We start from the raw sequence: 21,745 nt of genomic DNA, 5'->3' as shown, positions 1-21,745 counted from the left end.
TATGAAAGAATTTACAATATCATTTTAATTGTGAAATCCAATTTATATCAGCACTGAAAGATCGCAAAACTGCCTCTCATGGTCATGATTTCCTGCACATCAATTATTTACATGGAGAACACACAGAATAATTGATAGTCTCTTCAGAGTAAAAAGTTGATGAAACAAAGGAAACAGTTAAAATTCTCATTTGGCCCAAAATAAATCTCTCAACACAATTTAACTGCAAAAGTATGATCCATGCCAACAGAAAGCCTGTACTTCTTTACATAAGAGATCATCATGTGTGGAAAATCTTACAACTTTTAAATTTGTCCTTGATATATGGTGACAAATAAAAAGGTAATACAAATTACTTTTATTGAAGTAAACAAGTTGCAAATTATTTAATATAAAAGGTAAATTTATTATAAGAATCACAAAATTGCTTACACCTAAAGTGCTGTGCCATCCGTAGGTCATTCTATTACTTTCAAAGATTAAAGCTATAAAATCTCAATTTTCTCACACCAAGGACAAGTAAATTTCAGGCTTGAAAAAGTAATAAAACTTGTCAGTATTTTCTGAAAATGAAATTAACTGTGTGTCAAGATGTTACAAGAAGTGATAGATGGGTGTTTAAAAAAACAGAAAAATGTAGATTTTTGTTAAACCACGAGAAAAAATTGCCTTTGCAACAGTATGTTGGAAATGTGAATTAAGAAATAAGTAAATGTCTTAGTTTACCGGTAGAGCAAAATAAAGAGAGCGGATTTATCTCTGAAAAACCAGGAGATCCACGATAAAAGTGTTGTGTATTATGAGTGGCAGATTTCACATTGAGTATGGGGCCTAGCCTCAATAGTGACCAAAGCCATTGTGAAATTGTAGCCGACCACATGCTTGGAGCAAATCTGGGCTTCACCAACAGACTATGTTTTGGGTTCCTGTTGGAAGACCAAGAATGGAGCCAGACTGGAGGAAACAGTGAAGTTCAGGGGAAAGCAACTGACAAACTCAAATTGTTTGCTGGACAGTGAACGAATCCACCTAATATTTTTTACACATCCAGACTGCCCAAGCTATCCCTGCAGTATTAAATGCACTTGAAAACACCACCGGAGTACAAGAGAAAAATATTGAAAAACATAGGAATTTCTTTACATACAGTGGCTTGCAAAAGTATTCATACCCCTTGAACTTTTCCACATTTTGTCACGTTACAACCACGAATGTAAATGTATTTTATTGGGATTTAATGTGATAGACCAACACAAAGTGGCGCATAATTGTGAAGTGGAAGGAAAATGATACATGGTTTTCAATTTTTTTTTACAAATAAAAAACTGAAAAGTGTGGCGTGCAAAAGTATTCAACTCTGATACTCCTAAATAAAATCCAGTGCAACCAATTGCCTTCAGAAGTCACCTAATTAGTAAATAGAGTCCACTTGTGTGTAATCTAATCTCAGTATAAATACAGCTGTTCTGTGAAGGCCTCAGAGGTTTGTTAGAGAACATTAGTGAACAAACAGCATCATGAAGCCCAAGGAACACACCAGACAGGTCAGGGATAAAGTTGTGGAGAAGTTTAAAGCAGGGTTAGGTTATAAAAAAATATCCCAAGCTTTGAACATCTCACGGAGCACTGTTCAATCCATCATCCGAAAATGGAAAGAGTATGGCACAACTGCAAACCTACCAAGACATGGCTGTCCACCTAAACTGACAGGCCGGGCAAGGAGAGCATTATCAGAGAAGCAGCCATGGTAACTCTGGAGGAGCTGCAGAGATTCACAACTCAGGTTGGAGAATCTGTCCACAGGACAACTATTAGTCATGCACTCCACAAATCAGACCTTTATGGAAGAGTGGCAAGAAGAAAGCCATTGTTGAAAAAAAGTCATAAGAAGTCCCGTTTGCAGTTTGCCACAAGCCATGTGGGGGACACAGCAAACATGTGGAGGAAGGTGCTCTGGTCCGATGATACCAGAATTGAAGTTTTTGGCCTAAATGCAAAATGCTATGTGTGGCGGAAAACTAACACTGCACATCACCCTGAACACACCATCCCCACTGTGAAACATGGTGGTGGCAGCATCATGCTGTGGGGATGCTTTTCTTCAGCAGAGACAGGGAAGCTGGTCAGAGATGATGGGAAGATGGATGGATCCAAATACAGGGCAATCTTGGAAGAAAACCTGTTAGAGTCTGCAAGAGACTTGAGACTGGGGCGGAGGTTCACCTTCCAGCTGGACAACGACCCTAAACATACAGCCAGAGCTACAATGGAATGGTTTAGATCAAAGCATATTCATGTGTTAGAATGGCCCAGTCAAAGTCCAGACCTAAATCCAATTGAGAATCTCTGGCAAGACTTGAAAATTGCTGTTCACAGACGCTCTCCATCCAATCTGACTGACCTTGAGCTATTTTGCAAAGAAGAATGGGCAAAAATTTCAGTCTCTAGATGTGCAAAGCTGGTAGAAACATACCCCAAAAGACTTGCAGCTGTAATTGCAGCGAAAGGTGGTTCTACAAAGTATTGACTTAGGGGGGCTGAATACTTTTGCACGCCACACTTTTCAGTTTTTTATTTGCAAAAAAATTTGAAAACCATGTATCATTTTCCTTCCACTTCACAATTATACACCACTTTGTGTTGGTCTATCACAAAAAATCCCAATAAAATACATTTATGTTTGTGGTTGTAACGTGACAAAATGTGGAAAAGTTCAAGGGGTATGAATACTTTTGCAAGCCACTGTAAATGTCGGCGGATGAATTGAATCAAGTAATTGAACGGGAATAAAGGATTATACTGAGAAAGTTAGATGAGAAAGGACAGGAGGAGGGTCGAGCAAAACATGGACTTGAGTAGTTGAATCACACATTTCACACTGTATATATTTTGGCACAAGTATGTCATCAATGCAGCAAAAAAAAACTACTTCTATTAAAACAAAAAGGAGCAAAGATGAACATTAAAGAAAATGCTGAAGCATTCAATACAAAATTTGGCAGCATAAAGTACTCTTTGCAGTAGCTGACTGCTCATTATTATTCCCATGAATTAATATTTGAAGGAAGATGCTTTAATAGAAGCAGCTAAAAGCCTTTTATGCACAAATTTTGACAAACTGTATTAAATAAAAGGATAGAATGCCAAGTAAGGGGCTTCCTGCCAAATGCAATTTAAATGGCTTGTTGTGCTGAAACAATCTGAAGATTAAAAATGTCTTGTGAATGACAACAACACACCAGAAAATAAAATTAATGCAGTACTTTCATTAATAGAATTGCATCTCCATGTGTTTTCTTTTATTATATCTGGAAAAACAGTGGTACAATGGCCTCTTGTGTCACAACAGGCTTTTAGGCAAATCTCCAGCATCCCAGCACACCTCTGTACTATTCAACCCAATGTCGCTACTCTCTTTAATGAAAACAAACTAGGCAATAAACCACTTGTTCCCCAAAGCTAGGTCCCTCTTGCAACAAACAGAATCTGATAACAGAAAATATGCTTTCATCTAAATGCGTTTTTTTAATCAATTATGTCCAACAGATAAAAAGATAGATATCTTTTTGGAAGTAGGTTTCTGATTTACTCAACAACTGAACAAATATGAACAAAAAGGCAAAGAATTTTCCATAACACTTTATTGCTGTTTATTGAAAGCCTTTACCTCAATGCATATTATGATTAAATCATTCATCAACAGATCAAAGGATATTTCATTACTGTAAATTAGGCTTTCCAGCTAGTTGACATTTTTTCCACTAACTGTCCTATTTAAAAACGACAATAATTTATGAGTTTGCATTTTCTGACTAACATGAAGACATCTACAATTTGAACTTGCTGCATTGATCACTATGCATCAAAGCAACTACAGGGGCAAGATTTTTTTTACTGCATTCCATCAACACATTGAAGCACACTGTTACCAGATGTTCACTGCATGTTCAAAATACAAACAGTTGAGTAATTGTTATTAATTTATGCACTCTGTAGCATGGTCACATATCAAAAGGAAATCATGGCACACCTAACAAACAAAATTGAGAAGTAAAAATGGGACTTGCTCTCCATGAAAAATGGAAACATCCTAAACAGGAGGGTAATAAACCCAAGGTGGTGGTTTGAAGAAAAAATACAAAATTCCCTGTGATTACAATTCAAATTTCACATAGCCAGAGCATAATTGAAAAGAACTCAGATTTTTTTTCACATTTCCATTACTTCACAATAACATCATCATCCACTTTTAACTAAAACTGCCCATGTAAATATTCACGTCAAAGAATTGGAATATCAATTTAGTTCAATATTGTTAATAAATGGCTTCAATAAGCTACAAGTTCATAGAAAAGGAAAATGTAACATAAACACCATGTAATGAAATTATAACCTATTTTTAGGAATACATTCACACCAGATGTTAGCTAAGACAGGAGTTTTTCGCTGCATTCACTGCCAGAATAATCAAGCTGGATTGAAACTATTGAGCACAAGAGCTATATTTAATTTAATCTATATTTAATTTCATATTCAAATGCAACAACTTTATGTCCAATATTTTTGGAAAGCTTAAAGAAAATGAAATATGATGATCACTAAGATGGCTTTCCACAATTTCTCTATCAACATAAAAGATAACATTTAAATGATTTGTTCATAATCAAAACAGAAAACGTGCTACAGAATTCAACTGATTAGCAATTTAAAATAAGTTTTCATTTAAGCAATTTAGGTGAAATATGGTTTACTGAAAAACATTAAAAAATATATCTCATTACTCAGTCAAGAACTTTAATTCATAATAATATGGGTTTCATTTGAGGTTTTGATTGTTAATTGAAATATTGCTACCCGTTTGCCACATATAATGCCCCAAAATATGCCATTGCAGTAGAAAATCCTCATAAAATTTAAAATCTTTCAGGTAAAACAAACCACAAATTCAGTAAGCAGTAGGACAATATCCAGTAGATATTATCATTGAACTCTGCTGCTATCTAGTGAATTTCCAAGGGATTGCAACTGTACAAGTGAAAGATCATTCGAAAATTCCCTGGTAGACAAAAATGCTGGAGAAACTCAGCTGGTGAGGCAGCATCCATGGAGCGAAGGAATAGGTGACATTTCGGGTCAAGACCCTTCTTCAGACTGATGTGGGGGTGGGGGGGATGGGAAGAAGAAAGGTAGAGGCGGAGACAGTAGGCTGTGGGAGAGCCGGAAGGGGAGGGGAAGGAGGGAGAAAGCAAGGACTACCTGAAATTGGAGAAGCCAATGTTCATACCGTTGGGGTGTAAACCACCCAAGCAAAATATGAGGTGCTGCTCCTCCAATTTGCGGTGGGACTCACTCTTGCCATGGAGGAGGCCCAGGACAGAAAGGTTGGATTCGGAATGGGAGGGCGAGTTGAAGTGCTGAGCCACTGGGAGATCAGGTTGGTTAATGCGAACCGAGCGGAGGTGTTGGGCGAAGCGACCGTCAAGCCTGCGCTTGGTCTCACCGATGTCGAGCAGCTGACACCTAGAACAGTGGATGCAATAGATGAGGTTGGAGGAGGTGAAAGTGAATCTCTGCCTCACCTGGAAAGACTGCTTGGGTCCTTGGATGGAGTCAAGGAGGGAGGTAAAGCGACAAGTGTAGCATCTTCTGTGGTTGCAAGGGAAAGTACCAGGGGAGGGGGTGGTTTGGGTGGGAAGGGACGAATTGACAAAGGAGTTACGGAGGGAGCGGTCTCTGTGGAAAGTCGAAAGGGGAGTAGATGGGAAGATGTGGCCAGTGGTGGGATCCCGTTGGAGGTGGCAAAAATGTCGGAGGATTATCTGTAGTATGTGACGGCTGGTAGGGTGGAAGGTGAGGACAAGGGGGACTCTGTCCTTGTTACGAGTGGGGGGATGGGGAGTGAGAGCGGAGCTACGGGATATAGAGGAGACCCTGGTGAGAGCCTCATGTATAGTCGAAGAGGGGAACTCCCATTCCCTAAAGAATGAGGACATCTCTGATGCCCTGGTTTGAAGATGCGGCGTAGACGGAGGAATTGGGAGTAGGGGATAGAGTCCTTACAGGAAGCAGCGTGGGAAGAAGTGTAGTCCAGATAGCCATGGGAGTCAGTGGGCTTGTAGTAGATGTCGGTCAGTAGTCTGTTACCTGCGACGGAAACCTGCGATGGAATGGCCTAGAAACGGTAGGGAGATGTCGGAAATGGTCCAGGTGAATTTGAGTGCCGGATGGAGGTTAGTGGTGAAATGGATAAAGTCAGTGAGCTCTGCATGGGTGCAGGAGGTGGCACCAATGCAGTTGTCAATGTAGCGGAGGTAGAGTTCGGGGATAGGGCCAAGGTACACCTCGAACAAGGATTGTTCGACATACCCTACAAAGACGCAGGCATAGCTGGGGCCCATGCGCGTGCCCATAGCTACGCCTTGGATTTGGAGGAAATGGGGGGTCAAAGGAAAAGTTGTTGAAGTTCTCTGATGTCCCACAAGAGGGAACTACCAATCATGACTAAAATTACAGTTTTTCATTATCAAGTAGGAAAATCTAATTAGGATTATAAATTCTTTAATATTGGAAAAAAAAAAGCAAATATTCTGATATAATCTAAAAGCAAATAACGTGGAATGAAGAAACCCATCATTGAGAAATTAAATATAGCAAGATAAACATATGAACAAGAAAATGTATGCTGGGTCCATGGAGTTTACCATAGTGCCAAAGTAACCTCCAATGCTCCCCATTCACCAACTATGATGCAATCTCTTGGAAGGGTGCTGAAAAAGCCTATACCCATGCAAGAGGAAATGAATTGTGAAATTCTTCTAGCTTCAAGGCGATCAATGTGCGTGTATGTATGTGTGTGTGTGTGTGTGTGTGTGTGTGTGTGTGTGTGTGTGTGTGTGTGTGTGTGTGTGTGAGCGAGTGCGCGTGTGTGTGCGCACACACATACAGAAAGTGCAGGTAATCTCACATAAAACTGGGGGAAAAGATGATACAAAGTGCTTCAGTGACAGTGGGTAAGGCAGCTTCTCTGGAATGTGGATGTGTCGAAAATGAAGCCAAGGCCATCACTTATTTACTGGCACATGACCCATATCCTTCCATTCTCTGCACGCCATTATAAAAATCTTTCAAATGCCACCAACATATCGGCTTCGACCCCTACGCCTAGTGGCGTATTCAAGGCACTCACCACCCTTTGAGCAACAAACCTGCCCTGCGCATTTCCTTTAAACTTTCCCAATCTCATTTTAAAGCTATGCCCACTAGCATTTGATTTTTCCATCCTGAAAAAAGATTCTGACTGTGTCCTATCTACACCTCTCATATTTTTATAAAGCAATCAATCTCCCTGCAACCTCCACGGTTCAGGTATAATAATCCCATTCTGTCCCAACCTCTCCCTCCAAATAATACCCCTTAATCCAGGCATCATTCTGGTAAACTTCCTCTGCACACTTACCAAAGCCTCCACATGTTTCCTATAATGGGTCGACCAAAACTTCACACAATGCTCCAAATGCAGCCTAGACAAAGTCCCTTAAATCTGTATTATGACTTCCTGGGTCTTACAATCAATGACAAACCTATGAAAGCAAGCATACCATGTGTCTTTTTTAGCACTCTATCTACATACATTGCTATTTTTAGGGAATTTTGGACTTGGACTCCAAGATCTCTCTGCACGCCAATGCTGTTAAGGGTTATGTCATTAATTGCATATTTTCCCCTTACATTTGACCTCCCAAAGTGCAACACCTCACACTTGCTTTGATTAAATTTCGTCTGACATTTCCCCGTCCATTTCTATAGCTGATATCCTGCTATATGCTTTGACAGACTTCCACACAATCCATCACATCGACAATCTTGGTGTCATCTGCAAAATTACTAACCAATCCGTCTATGTTTACGTCCAACTCATATATATATATATAATGGAACAACATTGTATTTTTTCTTGCGCAGAAACATATGCATCAAGGCAATTCTTCATGAAACAATTTAGCACAGATGGCAGGGTCCATCAAAATCATGAATCAAAGTTGCCATGGGAGATTCCAACTTGCAAAATAGTGAGTGGATGTTGAATACACGTTGGGGGAAAAAACATTAGATGAAGCAATCATTACAAACTTTTCCTGCAGTATTTTCAATAACAAGCAAGAATTCAAAGGGAAATGTAGTGTTAGTGATTTGGACAACATTTGCATATGTACCCCCCCACCCCCGCAAAAAGGCGCATTTCCAACCCATTGAAAGAAAAGAGCTCTACATTGAAGAAATAGGCATCTTGGTTCTTCAAGATATATTGTAATGCTCATCACAACAACAGATTGTAACCTTTTTTGGTGTGTAAAGGTTGGTAGGCAATTCAGTTAATTATGATTAACAGCTTCATTAGCATTCCTCGTGGCTGCCATGTCATTGGGCCCCAAGAACATGCACAATTATTAACTGCCATTTACACTTGCTGCTAAATACTCTCTTTTATTGATTCCAATAAACCAAATATGCAGAATAATACCAGGCATTAATAACCTTGATTGAGTTTAACACTACCTGGCTAAGATAAATTCCTCACTGAGAATTCTTCAATTGATTCAAAAATACAAACATAAGAATTAGGATCTGCCCTTTAGCCTCCTTCCCTTTTCCATAAGATCACAATGATTAGATTGACACCTCAACTACACATTCTCGCGCAGCTCTGGTAACCTTTCACCCTCACTAATCAAATTAAATTCAAGGGTCAAAACTAAGTAAAATGTGAATGTTTTCAGTAATTTTTGCTACATCATAACTATTATTAACATATTGAGAATGGAGTAGTCACGTCTGATTAAAAAAAGAACCTTGAATGTTGAAAAATGAAAATTCCCGTTAACACCATTCCTTCATAAGAATGTTGGAGACTTAATAAAATAGTTTTTCAGTAGAATTAGAGTCTGAAACTTGACAAGATGTAGTTGATGATGCGGAGAAGAAGCTTTCATTTTGAAGAAGGCCTCCTACATCCACAATCATTCTTTCCATGTTTTTAAGCAGTATTTAGGGGAAATAAGACCATTAGACAATCAAAATAAAAAGGTTCAGTTATAAAAACACATTAAATATGGACTATGGGTCAAAGAGTAGAAATGGAAAGTGAGTGAAGTTGAACAAGAGCATGGATAGTGCTCTGCAAGGGCTAAGCAACACAGAACTATGAAGACACAAAAATATGATCACCAGGAAGACAATGAAACTTTACTGCAATGAAGCCTTAGCCATGTTAAAATATAATTTTAAAAAAATGAAATATTAAAATATTTAATCCGTGAATATGGAAGCCATTTACTATATAACAAAGTCTTCCAGTCAGCAATGAACTCAATGATTAAAATTAGGGAGAAGACTGTCAACTAGCTCAAGGAGAAATCCTATTTTTCTTCAACAATTACCGCTAGAACAGATTCATAGAACATCTCAACCAAAGTACGGCATCTCTGACCTTGCATTATTCCATCAGTTGTGCTCAATCGTAGTGTCAGCTACGATTAATTTAAATCTTGATGCAAAACTCTTGCCACCCTCAAAGTCAAAAATATTAAACACTTCATAAATCCAACTCAGGAAACAAATAATCAACGTAATGCATTTAGAATCCATTTTTCAGTATTCTGATTGTGAGATCATTTGAAAGTAATCTTTTCTAAAAATTGAGATTCTAAAAACCATTTATAATTATTAGAGATACTATGAATATAACTGCATTGCAAATTAAATCACAACCAGTGGAATTTCATTGTATAAGAAATCACGGTGCTATATTGAAAAGTTGAAGGCTTTGAATTTTATTTTTCAAACCTTCACATTAGAATTTGCTAATGAATAAATCAATTTCTACTGAAGGACAAACCTGACTGAATTATTAAATCATACATCAAGTCTAAAGTTGTCACTTCCCAACTACTGCATTGACAAGTCATATACATTTGTTAAGCATCTGAACAAGAGATATACTGCTGTTTTATTTATTTGGTAGAGTACAGATGGAGGGCTGCAATTTATCAAAAATGACAACTAAATCTATCTTGTCATACCTATAGCTATAATAAGAGTGTGCCGAGATCAACAAGTCTTTTCTTCAAAATTACTGATCTGTAAATTGCCCTTGACTGTTGTGGCAAATACAAATCACTTTCCTCTGTCAATCTAGATCTTGCAAACATGACAAACATTTAGTAACTACCAAAATATAAGCATTACTAAGTGTAGCCTTTTAAAAAACATTTGCATTAGCCGATAAAGGTATAACTAATGGACAAAACTTTCAAAATAAGTGCAAATTTTTACAAAATATTTCAAATGCATGCTACATCTTCATTAATCTTCATAAATACCAAAGACACATGTTGCTCAGCATAAATAATTATATTCAAGTTCAACAAGTTAATTTGACAACTGATCAAATAATATATTGAATAACACCATAATTGAAGTAATATGATCTCAACTGATCAAGCACAACCTTTGTTACCCGATATGTACTAATATCTACCACCCCTACCCCACTCCATCTTTTCAGATCCACAACCTTGTTCTTAATGATCAACATGTTAGAATTCCTAATTAAAATGGAAATACTGGAAGCATCCAGGAGGCCAGAAGGTATCAAAGGAAGGTAAATTTGAATTAACCTTTCAGGTTGACGGCTTCAGTTAGTTGCTTGGTGTACGTCAGTGCGGTCCAGATTTCTGTATCTGAAAACTGCAGCAAAGTAGGCAATGAGCTGGAGAACAAATAATGGTGTGAATGGCCACCCATGCTACTGCTGGACTCAATAGTTCATACTTGGCTCCTCAGCTTTATATAAGAGAAATGAATGGAACTGATATTGGGTAATTTGTCTTTTTTTCACCACCATTAACTCCCTCTTAAAATTAATTTTTCCATGCTGCATGTTGTCCAAATGAATCTATTATGAAACATTCAAGTACCGTGTAAAGGTCTCTGCACCATGAGCTGTCAAAAAGCCTTCATAAGCACCTCTTCGTCATGGCATCAGCCTCCACCAGTGGTTGCACTTCGCAGCTCGTGGACTGCTCTACCTGGTGAAACAGCCTCAGTGGTGAGACTGGCAGGACGTGTGAGGTGAGCAACTGCAAAAGTTGGTGCAACCACAGGTATCTATCGAAAGCCAAATGCATGATGCATGCTGAAAAAGCACAATACAGCCCAATATTTCTCTGGGCCTCTCCACTGATGCCACATCTGCTGAATACTCCAGCATTTTCATTTCAGATTTCCAACATCCACAGTCCTTTGTTTTTGTGAATGTACAACCATGGCTTTTTACGTGGTGTCTTATTTCCTGTGTTATTACATTGAATTTATGATGAAGGATGTAACAACATACAGTCAACTCTCATTCATGCAGTATTTATGAGGAATTCACATGTTTGTGAAGAATTTGATTTATTTTTTATTTTAACCTTAAAATATGGCATTGCAGTGTAAAACAATGATAATTAAAAGTAAGGAGATGAGTTATAGTTTGGCAGTTCATTTAAATGATTATGCGTTAAATGTAGAATATGAAGCACAACAATTTCTCTGGAACAATTCCCATGCAACTGGCACCGCATCCCCTCCCTCCCACCTCACCCCCACACCTCATTCCCCATGGATGGCGGATGGCTGAAAGCATATGTAGATTGAAAAGAATAGGTGAACTGACAAGAGTCAGTGTCAATTAAACGAAACAAAAAGCTGGTGTCACTCAGTGGGTCAGGAAGCATCTCTGGAGAAAAGGAATAGGTGATGTTTTGGGTCGAGACCCTTCTTCAGTCTGGGTGATAGAGGAAAGGGAAACAAGAGATATAGATGGTGATATAGAGAAATATAGAACAAATGAATGAAAGATATGCAAAAAGCAACAATGATCAAGGAAAGGTGGAGCCCACAATGTTCCACTGTTGGCTAACCGGTAAGGAGTTATGCAGACAGTGAAACTCAACAGGACAACAGTGAAACTAGTACGATGACTGGGGTGTGGGAGTGACAGAGAGAGAGGGGATGCAAGGGTTACTTGGTTAGAAATCAATATTCATACCGCTGGGTTGTAGGTTGCCCGAGCAAAATATGAGGTGCTGTTCCTCCAATTTGCATCTGGTCTCACTCTGACAATGGAGGAGGCTCAGGACAGTAAGGTCACAATGGGAATGAGAAAGGGTGTTAAAACTTTGGGCAACTGGGAAATCATGTAGGCTGAGGCGGATTGAGTGAAGGTGTACAGAGAAACCATCGCCCAGTCTATGCTTGGTCTCGCCAATCAATAAGAGTCCACACCTAAAACAGTAGATCCAGCGGATACAGTAGATGAGGTTGGAGGAGGTGCAAGTGAACCTCTGCCTAACCTGAAAGGACTGTCGGGGTCCCTGGACAGAGTCAAGGGAGAAGGTATAGGGACAGTGTTGCTTCTCCTGTGGTTGAAGGGGAAGGTACCTGGGGAAGGGGTGGGAAGGGATGAGTTAACCAGGGAGTTGTGGAGGGAATGGTCTCTGCGGAGACATAAATCAGATGACACAAAGGAGCGGGACAGGCAACATCTCTGGAGAACATGAATAGGCATGTTTTGTGCTGAGACCCTTCTTCAATCTTTGAAGTGAACAAACCTACCTTCTTTCCCCATCTCTCTTTCAGCTTTCTCCCTCCCCCACCACAATCTGTCTATAGAAGGGTCCTGATCCAAATGTCACCTATCCACGTTCTCCCGAAATGCTTCCTGTCCCGCTGAGTTAAGGGCCTGTCCCACTTACGTGTCCTTGGCACGCAAATTACGCGACCTCGTGGTCGCATTGAGCCGAGACGGTCGAGTGAAGGTCGGGCGCGATTACATGCGTATGCACAGCCGCCTGGAGCGCGTGACGTTATTTGAAGATGGACACAAAGCTGGAGTAACTCATCGGGACCGGCAGCATCTCTGGACAGAAGCAATGGGTGATGTTTCATGTCGAGACTCTTCTTCAGTCTGAAAAGAAGGGTCTTGACCCGAAACGTCACCCATTGCTTCTCTACAGAGATGCTGCCGGTCCCGCTGAGTTACTCCTGCATTTTGTGTCTATCTTCAAATTTCTTGGCCCTGCTCTGGGAGTAGAAGTGGGGGCGAATCCGGACCGCAACGGCCATGACTCCCAGGCCGAGTTCGGCGATCGTTTGCCTGCTTCTGCTGCTGTTGAAGGTGGGACTTTGGCACTTTGGCCGTTGGCATGCGAAGATTTCGTTCACTGCAAGAACTTCGGAGCCCCATGCGATGTCGGGACGGGCCCCGCACAACTCTATACCCCTCCGCGCTTCTAAGTGGGACTGGCCCCGCGCAGCAATACAGTGCCCGTACGCCTCAAGCGACCACGAAGTTGTGTAATTGGCGAGCCAAGGACGCGTAAGTGGGACAGGCCCTTTACTCCAGCACTGTGTATCCTTTTCATACTATTGGTAACCTGACCACCTTACATGTTCTTGCTTATTTGTAATGATTGACTCTAAACTGACTAGCACGCCTTTTTTTCAAACCAACCATAATGTCTCTAGATCCAGTTGGCAGTCCACTAATGACTTCAAGAGAAATAAAGCATAGGTCAAAATTGTAAACCTTGCTACCAACAGTTAGATCCTAAAATTGTAATAAAAAGCACACCACTGCCCTTCTGACAAACATGATAATTCAATCCCAAAACAGTTGTCATTAAAATTCCTTCAGCATATGCAAAATACCACTTTATTAACGTCATATGTTACAGAATAAAATTCAGGCATTTACAATAAACTTAGGCTTCAACTTTATGCTTAACCGAAGCACTGCAGTATTGGACAAAATTATAAGAAAGTGCATGAGAAATTAAAACTTACATCTAAGATTTTCCGATTGTAAGTAGTTGCGTGAAGCAGAGAAAACACTGCCACTGGTACCAAACATACTGTACAAATCTGGATAAGGAAAAGTTTTGGAAACAAGTCAAAGAAATAAGATAAAGTGTCATATTATTGAAAAATGAGCTGTCTAACGAGAAATAATATTTTTTATGTTAATTTGTTGGTGAACACATGAATCAACTATAGAACTGTGCCATTAAGCTTGATCAGAGGGTGATTATTAGTTACTAATTGACATTTGAAAGCATAGAATATAAATTATACCGCTTCACATTCTCAAAAATGTCTTGCTTAACCTTCACCTGTATCCACCAAATATTTAAAATTTGTATTTACTGGAATGCTGATTAGGTTAGTATAATCCAAACAACAATTATTTTAACACCATTAACTCATATTTTATTTATAAACCTACAGGATTGTGGATAAATAAATATATTTTGCAAATTTATAAAAATGATCACATACTTTATAAATAATATCCATACTTGACCAACTGTTTGGATTTTGTTATCAACACAGCAATGATGACATTAAGGAAACAATTTCCTTTTCTTATTCTTTACACTTCTTTTTGCAGCTGCTGCCATTTATGACCCAAGTATGGTCCACAGGATCTAACAGCTTAGCTGCACTTGGGTACATCTGTAGTGCCATTCAATAAGCTTATCACTTATTTACTAGCATTTGCCACATGACTCTTGACACCACTGGGGAACAAAATAATTATCAAGCCCAGATATAAAATTGACATTTGACAAAGTAGTTTGTGGAAGAGAACGTTTACACCTATGTCCCCTGAAGAAACAATATTTCTCTCGTGAAAAATCTGTTTCCAATTTTTGGATGACAGCCTTTAGTCTTGATCTCACGAATCTGCAAAAATACTTTCCGTCTATACAATGATCTTTCCTCAGTAATATGGAAACTTTAATTAAACTGTCTCTTCACTCTCTAAATTGCAAGGAACACAGCCCAAACTCAATCAACTGGTTATTGAAGTCATCTCTAAAGCTTAGTCTAGCCATTGAATAAGCATCATATTTCATAGAAGGATTCACAATGTCCTTTTCTGGAAACTGCATATACAATTTGTTGGAGCTAGTTAAAGCTGGACATTAAGAGACACAATTTTATTTGAACAGCTAGAAATAAAGAACTACAGATGTTGATTAATATGCAAAAATACATAAAGTGCTGGAGTAACTCAGCAGGACAGGCACCATCTCTGGAGAACATGGACAGGTGACATTTCAGGTTGAAACCCTACTTCAGACTGGCAGAATAAAAATGTCTGCAGAAGGGTCTCGACCTGAAACTTCACCTATCCATGTGCTCCAGCGATGCTGCCTGACCTGCTGAGTTATTCCAACATGGTGTCCCTTCATTTAAACATCTACTTCAAAATAGTCAACCAATTTAGTTTCTTAAATTAAAAAATGCTCAGTTGGTCTGCCAAATGTAAAATATTTAAGTTGTAAACAGGTAGGAAAATTAGTTATTTGCAATTAAGACCATTATAGAGGTGCTATGGTCTGCTGGCCTACTATCTATTGAAACGCCAGTCAGAGACAGCTCCACAATTTTATGTTTACCTTTCTACAAAGATAAACACTATAACAGCTCAACTGAGTATAGAATTTTCCTTAATCAAAGGATAAATTATCATTGCCTCAGACATCTCCAAAATGCCAATGTTATTGTATGTATTATTGCATCATTAGATTGCCAACTGTTTTTTTGTTTACATGTAAAAATCGCTTCCTTACCTTCCACTTTGACTGCCTGCTGATCACAGCCTATCATAATTTTCCTTGCTTTCCTGCTTTCGTCTGTCTTTTTTTATTTTTGTCTTGTTAAATGTATGTCTTGAGTTAGTTTTTATTATTTTTTTTAGCTGTGTATATGTGGGGAGTGGTGGGGGGGCTGTGGGGGAAACCGTTTTAAATCTCTTCCCTGTGCGGGGACCCGACTATTCCCTGTCGGGTCTCGGATGTCGTTGGGCCTAACATCGTGGAGCCGGCGTCGACCTCCGGCCGGGACTAACTTGAGGACTCCAGTTGCAGAGCCTGCGGAACTGACATCGCGGAGCTGGCCAACTTCGGAGCGGGAAGAGCTGTGGTGGCGCGCGGCTGCGACGCGACTTTTGGAGTTCGGAGGCACCGGCCGCAGACCCGGTGGACGGGAACATCGGGAGCTCGCAGGTCCCTGGTGGGAGACCGCTTTTCTGAGCTCCGCAACGGCAACTTCTCCCGCTGGAATCGCGGGTTTAAGGACATGGAGCCGGGGCCTAACATCGCCCGGCGTGGCTTAAACGGCCTCAGGACTTACCATCGCCCGCCGGGGGCTTTAGTTCCCAGTTCGCCTCAACACTGCAGTTGGACTGCTGGACCACAGGAGAAGGAACAAAGGGAAGAGATAAAGACTTTGCCTTCCATCACAGTGAGGAGATGTTGGAGACTCACTGTGATGGATGTTTATGTAAACTGTGTTAAGTGTGGGTCTTGGATTGTTTTGTAATGTAAAAAACTGTAGAAATGATATTTCGTTCAAACCTAGGTTTGAATGACAATAAATTGCATTCTATTCTATTCTATTTCTATAGCCCAGTTCTTATGACATTCTTCATTGACATCTGCTCCTGATTTCTGTTTCCCGTTGAGAACCCACTCACTCCAACATTTCCTCAGTGCTTTCAGACTGATGGTCACTTCAAAATCAATGATTTTTTATATAGTGGTGTATAATAGCTATAGAATTCAACAGTCGAGTTTTTGGGAATAGTGCAACCAATTAATGTTTATCACTATTCAATTAACTTGCAGAAATTAATACATTTGAACAATCTAATTTTAAAGTAAATATTTGGAGCATCTGAATGCTATTAAGGTAAACAAATGTGTTTGGTATGTATTTTCTTTGGCTTATCCTATTATGAAGATTGAAAGAGGTACTATTAGTAACTTCAGACAGCCTTAACAATTCCCTGCAAAATGGGTCATCTGTGACCTTGCGTGCTCTGAGAAAATTTTGTTCAGGGACATAAGTACTTAACTAACTGGTCCTCTTAAAATGACTACTTAAGTATTCCCTGTGGGAAGTGAAAAAAAAGTAAAGTTTCATGTAAACCTTGCATATTGTTTACCCACTGAAAATATTTTCTACATCTCCATCTTTGAAGTGCGATGCTAACCGTATTACTGTTAGAAATCAGACAGAAAATGAGATTACTCTATCTAACTTTAAATAATTACTCGACGATGTGGGACCCGTTGGGTCCCGTCCCCTCAACGCGCGGTTGCGGGGGGCGGCATGCGGCGTCACACACACACTAACCACCCCTCTTGATATTATATTAATATTATTCATTTGCTCCTTTTACCCCATACCCACCCTATCCACTGACGCATAGCCCCCAACTCGCAGGCGCGTCTAGAGAGGGAGGGGGTAGAGAGTGAGGGCAGAGAGAGAGGGGGCAGAGACAGAGAGAGAGGAGCAGACTCAGAGAGAGGGGCAGAGACAGAGAGGGGCAGAGATCGAGAGAGAGTGGCAGAGAATTAGGGAGAGGGGGGTGGAGGGGAGGGGGGGTGGAGGAGGGAGGGTGAGGGGAGGGAGGGGGAGGGAGAGAGGGGGGGAGGGGGAGGAGGGGAAGTGAGGGGGAAAGGTGAGGGGGAGGTGGGGGGAAGGGAGGGGGAGGGGAGGGGGTGGAGGGGAGAGAGGGTGGGGGGAGGTGGAGGGGAGGAAGGGTGGGGAGGGGGGTAGAGGAGGGAGAGAGAGAGAGAGAGAGAGGAGGGGGGAGAGAGGAGGGGGAGAGAGAGAGAGAGAGAGGAGGGGGAGAGTGAGTGAGAGGAGGGGGAGAGAGAGAGGAGAGGGGGAGAGAGGAGGTGGGGAGTGAAAGGAGGGGGGAGAGAGAGAGGGGAGGGGGGAGAGAGAGAGGGGAGGGGGGAGGGAGAGAGGGGAGGGGGGAGGGAGAGAGGGGAGGGGGGAATGAAGGAAGATTAATTTCTTCTTTGCTACATATATCGTTAAACGTGTGTTAATTCAAATGTTTGAGAATCTAGTCAAAAATTCTCCAGTTTTACATAGTATTTACACACGCACAGAAAGGTGAAAAAAACAGCGGGAGGAACCAAAGATTATTCTTCTCAGCCAGATCTTGTGGAACCCCAGATTTTGTTTTACCTTTTAAATCTTCTCATACCATTTGATTGCCATAGGAAAAATAATTCAGTTTACACAATGACCACAGTGAAGGATACAGGTGATGGGATAGGAGGTAATAAAGATAAGTGAGTACAGGAAGTAGTGACAGCTATCCTCCAGGAGTGCTTGTGTGATATAGGCTCTGCTGAACTGGAATCTGGGAAGCCTTTGGTGCAACCGGCAAACACTGATCAGGGCATTAGCCAGTAATGCTCTCTGGTAGAAATATCCACCTTCAGCAACTCTGTGGACAGGAAACACAGACATAAAACATTCAGTTTCTCTGTTTAAAAAACAATTGATAAAATTGTGCCTTCGAATTGTAGCCGATTTACCTTTAATGTTAGTGATCTTTATATTTATTTACTTTGTTCATTTAAAAAAAAATAACATATTTGTCTCCTTTGAAGAGCATGGTTTTTCAGAAAGTCATCTGGGTGTCTGTCATGTGTAACCGTGCAACATCTACAAGAAACTGCAATGTAACTTAACAAGAACGCAATATGTACCATGTTTTATTTTGCCTAAAATATGGAGATATACTGCAAATCTACGTCCAGAGAACTTAAGTGCATCTTTAAGAGTGATGAGTTAGAGCCACCCATATGTAGAAAGATTGCAGCCAGAGTTAATCCAACTAATGTTTACTTGTCAGACTGGATTACCGATGATTTTTTTCATTGACTTGTAGGGGTCCACACATGGAGCCTGGGACAAAGGGCTATCTGCAGCATGACACAAATCCTCAGTGACAAGTCTAAATCTGTAGGTTTCACTCACAAGCTAGAACATCCACCGAATTGCTACTGATAGTGTTTTAGAATATTGTGCAGTTGTCGGGCTGAAGTACAATATTATTAAACTTGCCGTAGATGACTTGATCCTAAACTACCATTGCTGAGTACGTCATCTTGCAAACAACTCTTCCCATTATGGAAACGAGATTAACCCTGCATTGGGTATACAGTCTGCACTCTGTATTCTTCATAAATAAAAAAGGTGAGAAGTACATATGATCATGGAACACAAGCATGCAATACTACTATTCCACTGTCATTAGCATCCATGCTCTGCCTACTATGGCTCCACCACTGGCAATATGAACTTAATTAATAGCCACAGTACCTAATAATAGCAAACACTCATCTCTCAATCTATAAATATATTTATTCCTATTGTGCGGTTAATATTCAACAACATATGGAAAATATATTTTTCATTAGCTTTATGAAAGTGATCAGTTTTCAGCAGAAGAAACTGTTATGACCAAATTGAGTTATTCGTGTTGCTAAAATATTTTGAATACCACATTTCCAATGTCACAATAGGATTTACTCATTATTAACTGAAGAGTCTAACATCTTCCCTGAAAAGCTTAGGGAGAAGATTAGGTGTACTTTCACAAATACAAAGTACTAGAAATACTCAGCAGGTCAAGCAGTGCCTGTGGATATTTCTGGTCAATGACTTGATCAGAACTGGGCAATAGATGAAAAAACATGTGCAATCAGATGACATAGAAAGGAAGCAGTGAACGGAACAAAGGCTACGCACGTGATGGGGTGAAAACCAAGTTTGCCAAGTGACAAATGTTTTCAATGCTATTTGGTTACTAGATAATCAAAGGCAGCTCGAAAGAGAGAAAGCAAATAAAGTAAAATAACATGCTGAACTGTGAGATGCAGAACAAGCAGTTGCAGGATGTTTTAAACAAGAGAATGTAAGGAATAACTGGCAGATCAGACAACACCTTGTAGATAGATAAACTGGTAATGTTACTGTGGAAAACCTTACATCGGAACTGGCTGGGAAAGTCTTTTTTATCCGAAATTGTCAAATTCAACATTGTCCCCAGGTGTGTATTGAGGTACTGTTTCCTCAGCTTATGAAGGATTTCATTGGAACAATGTAAAGAGCCAAAGACAGAAAAAAGAATGTGGGTGGAATGGAAAACTAAAGTGACAGGCAACTAATAGCTCAGGTTAGAATCAGTGTGAAGGATATTCACCGAATCATTTGTAGTATTGTGTTATCGCACAAAACAATAGCGATTGCAATTTTGGAATATGGCCTAACTTTAAAATGAGGCAAGTTCAGAAGTAGACCAAATATACATCACATTTAGCAATTACTAACCATCAATATTTCTAAACATTTGTAGCATTCAGCATGACACCATAACAAATTTTAAAGCCCCATTTCAAGTATTTTAGCCAATAAACTAGAGACAACCTCTTCTACACATCAAGCAGTGAACCAGCTGCTACAATCAACATTTTATGATGTTTCTTAATACTTTACCTTTGCCCATATCTAATAATAAATTAATTGTACAATTCTACTCACCCAAAAATGGGAAACAGAAAAAAGAATGTTGACACCAGTGTGAATACTCGAAGCAGCCACATGATTGATTCTGCCTTGTTGCTCATCATGAATTGCTTTTTAAGAGGGAAGAAAGAAAGTGCATGATTAAAAATGTAAATTTTAAAATGTACTAGACCGAGTGGGACCCGTTGGGCCCCATCCCCTCATCACGCGGTTGCGGGAGGGGGGGCGGCCTGCAGCATCACACACACACTAACCACCCCCTACCCACACACACACTAACCACCCCCCACCCACACACACTAACCACCCCCCACCCACACACACTAACCACCCGCCTTGATATATTATATTAATATTATTCATTCGCTCCTTTTACCCCATCCCTCGCCCTATCCACTCACGCATAGCCCCCAACTCGCAGGCGCGGCTAGCGAGGGAGAGGGAGGGAGATAGAGAGAGCGAGGGCAGAGGCAGGCAGAGGGCAGGGGGCAGTGGGCAGGGGGAAGGGAACAGAAGGCAGGGGCCAAAGGGCAGGGGCAGGGGGGGAGACGGGGGGGGGGGGGGAGACGGAGGGCAGAGACGGGGGGCAGAGGACAGGGGCCGAGGGCAAAGGACAGGGGGCAGGGCAAAGGACAGGGGGCAGAGGGCAGAGGACAGGGGGCAAAGGACAGGGGTCAAAGGACAGGGGTCAAAGGACAGAGGCAGCGAGTAGAGGCAGAGGTAAGAGGGCAGGGGCAGAGGGCAGAGGTAACAGGTGAGGGCAGAGGGCAGAGGCAAAGCTCAGGGGCAGAGGGCAGGGGCACAGGGCAGATCCAGAGGACAGAGGCAGAGGGCAACGACAGAGGCAGAGCGCGGCAGCAACCTCCCCACCATGCGCCAAAACGAGGACCCCGAGCAAGGCGGCTGGGGGACTGGTGGGCGAGCTTCGACCAAAGGACCGCGGCTTGGGCCGCCGCACTGTTCAGCTATGATCTTTGGTTTTCAGTCGACGGCCCGATTTCATAGTCTTTTGAATAACGGGGGGGGGGGGAGGAGGGAGGGGGGGGGGGGGTGACATCACTCGCAGCGCGAGGAAGAAGGCACACAGACGCATTGTGACGTCATCAGCGAAAGACAGTCATTTTAAATTCAAAGTTTTGTCTAATTTTTGAGCATTTTCATTAATAACTTGTGAAATAAAGCATGACATATTCAGATAAGGCGATTTTCGATTCCAGGGATAACATGTCTACCGGAAGATGTGACAATGTTTCCGTTAACGCGTCGTTTTTTCGCGAAGATGTGCACACACACACACACA

At 40.9% G+C, this 21,745-nt stretch overlaps 1 protein-coding gene across 2 annotated transcripts in view; it reads right to left on the bottom strand.

Annotated features, from left to right (window-relative positions):
- LOC116979017 (transmembrane protein 33-like) overlaps positions 1–21,745 on the bottom strand; it is a 137,424-nt gene that overhangs the window by 102,634 nt on the left and 13,045 nt on the right. For both annotated transcript variants that reach the window (XM_033030396.1, XM_033030397.1), the window contains exons 3-5: positions 20,461–20,555; positions 18,171–18,358; positions 13,888–13,955 (exon numbers count right to left, since the gene is read on the bottom strand). In XM_033030396.1, the coding sequence (XP_032886287.1) occupies positions 13,888–13,955; positions 18,171–18,358; positions 20,461–20,555 (351 nt within the window). The remainder of the gene's footprint in view (positions 1–13,887; positions 13,956–18,170; positions 18,359–20,460; positions 20,556–21,745) is intronic.

The sequence above is a fragment of the Amblyraja radiata genome, chromosome 12 (genome assembly GCF_010909765.2).
Source record: "Amblyraja radiata isolate CabotCenter1 chromosome 12, sAmbRad1.1.pri, whole genome shotgun sequence".
Classification (NCBI taxonomy): Eukaryota; Metazoa; Chordata; class Chondrichthyes; order Rajiformes; family Rajidae; genus Amblyraja; species Amblyraja radiata.
This window is presented reverse-complemented; position numbering and strand designations above follow the sequence as displayed.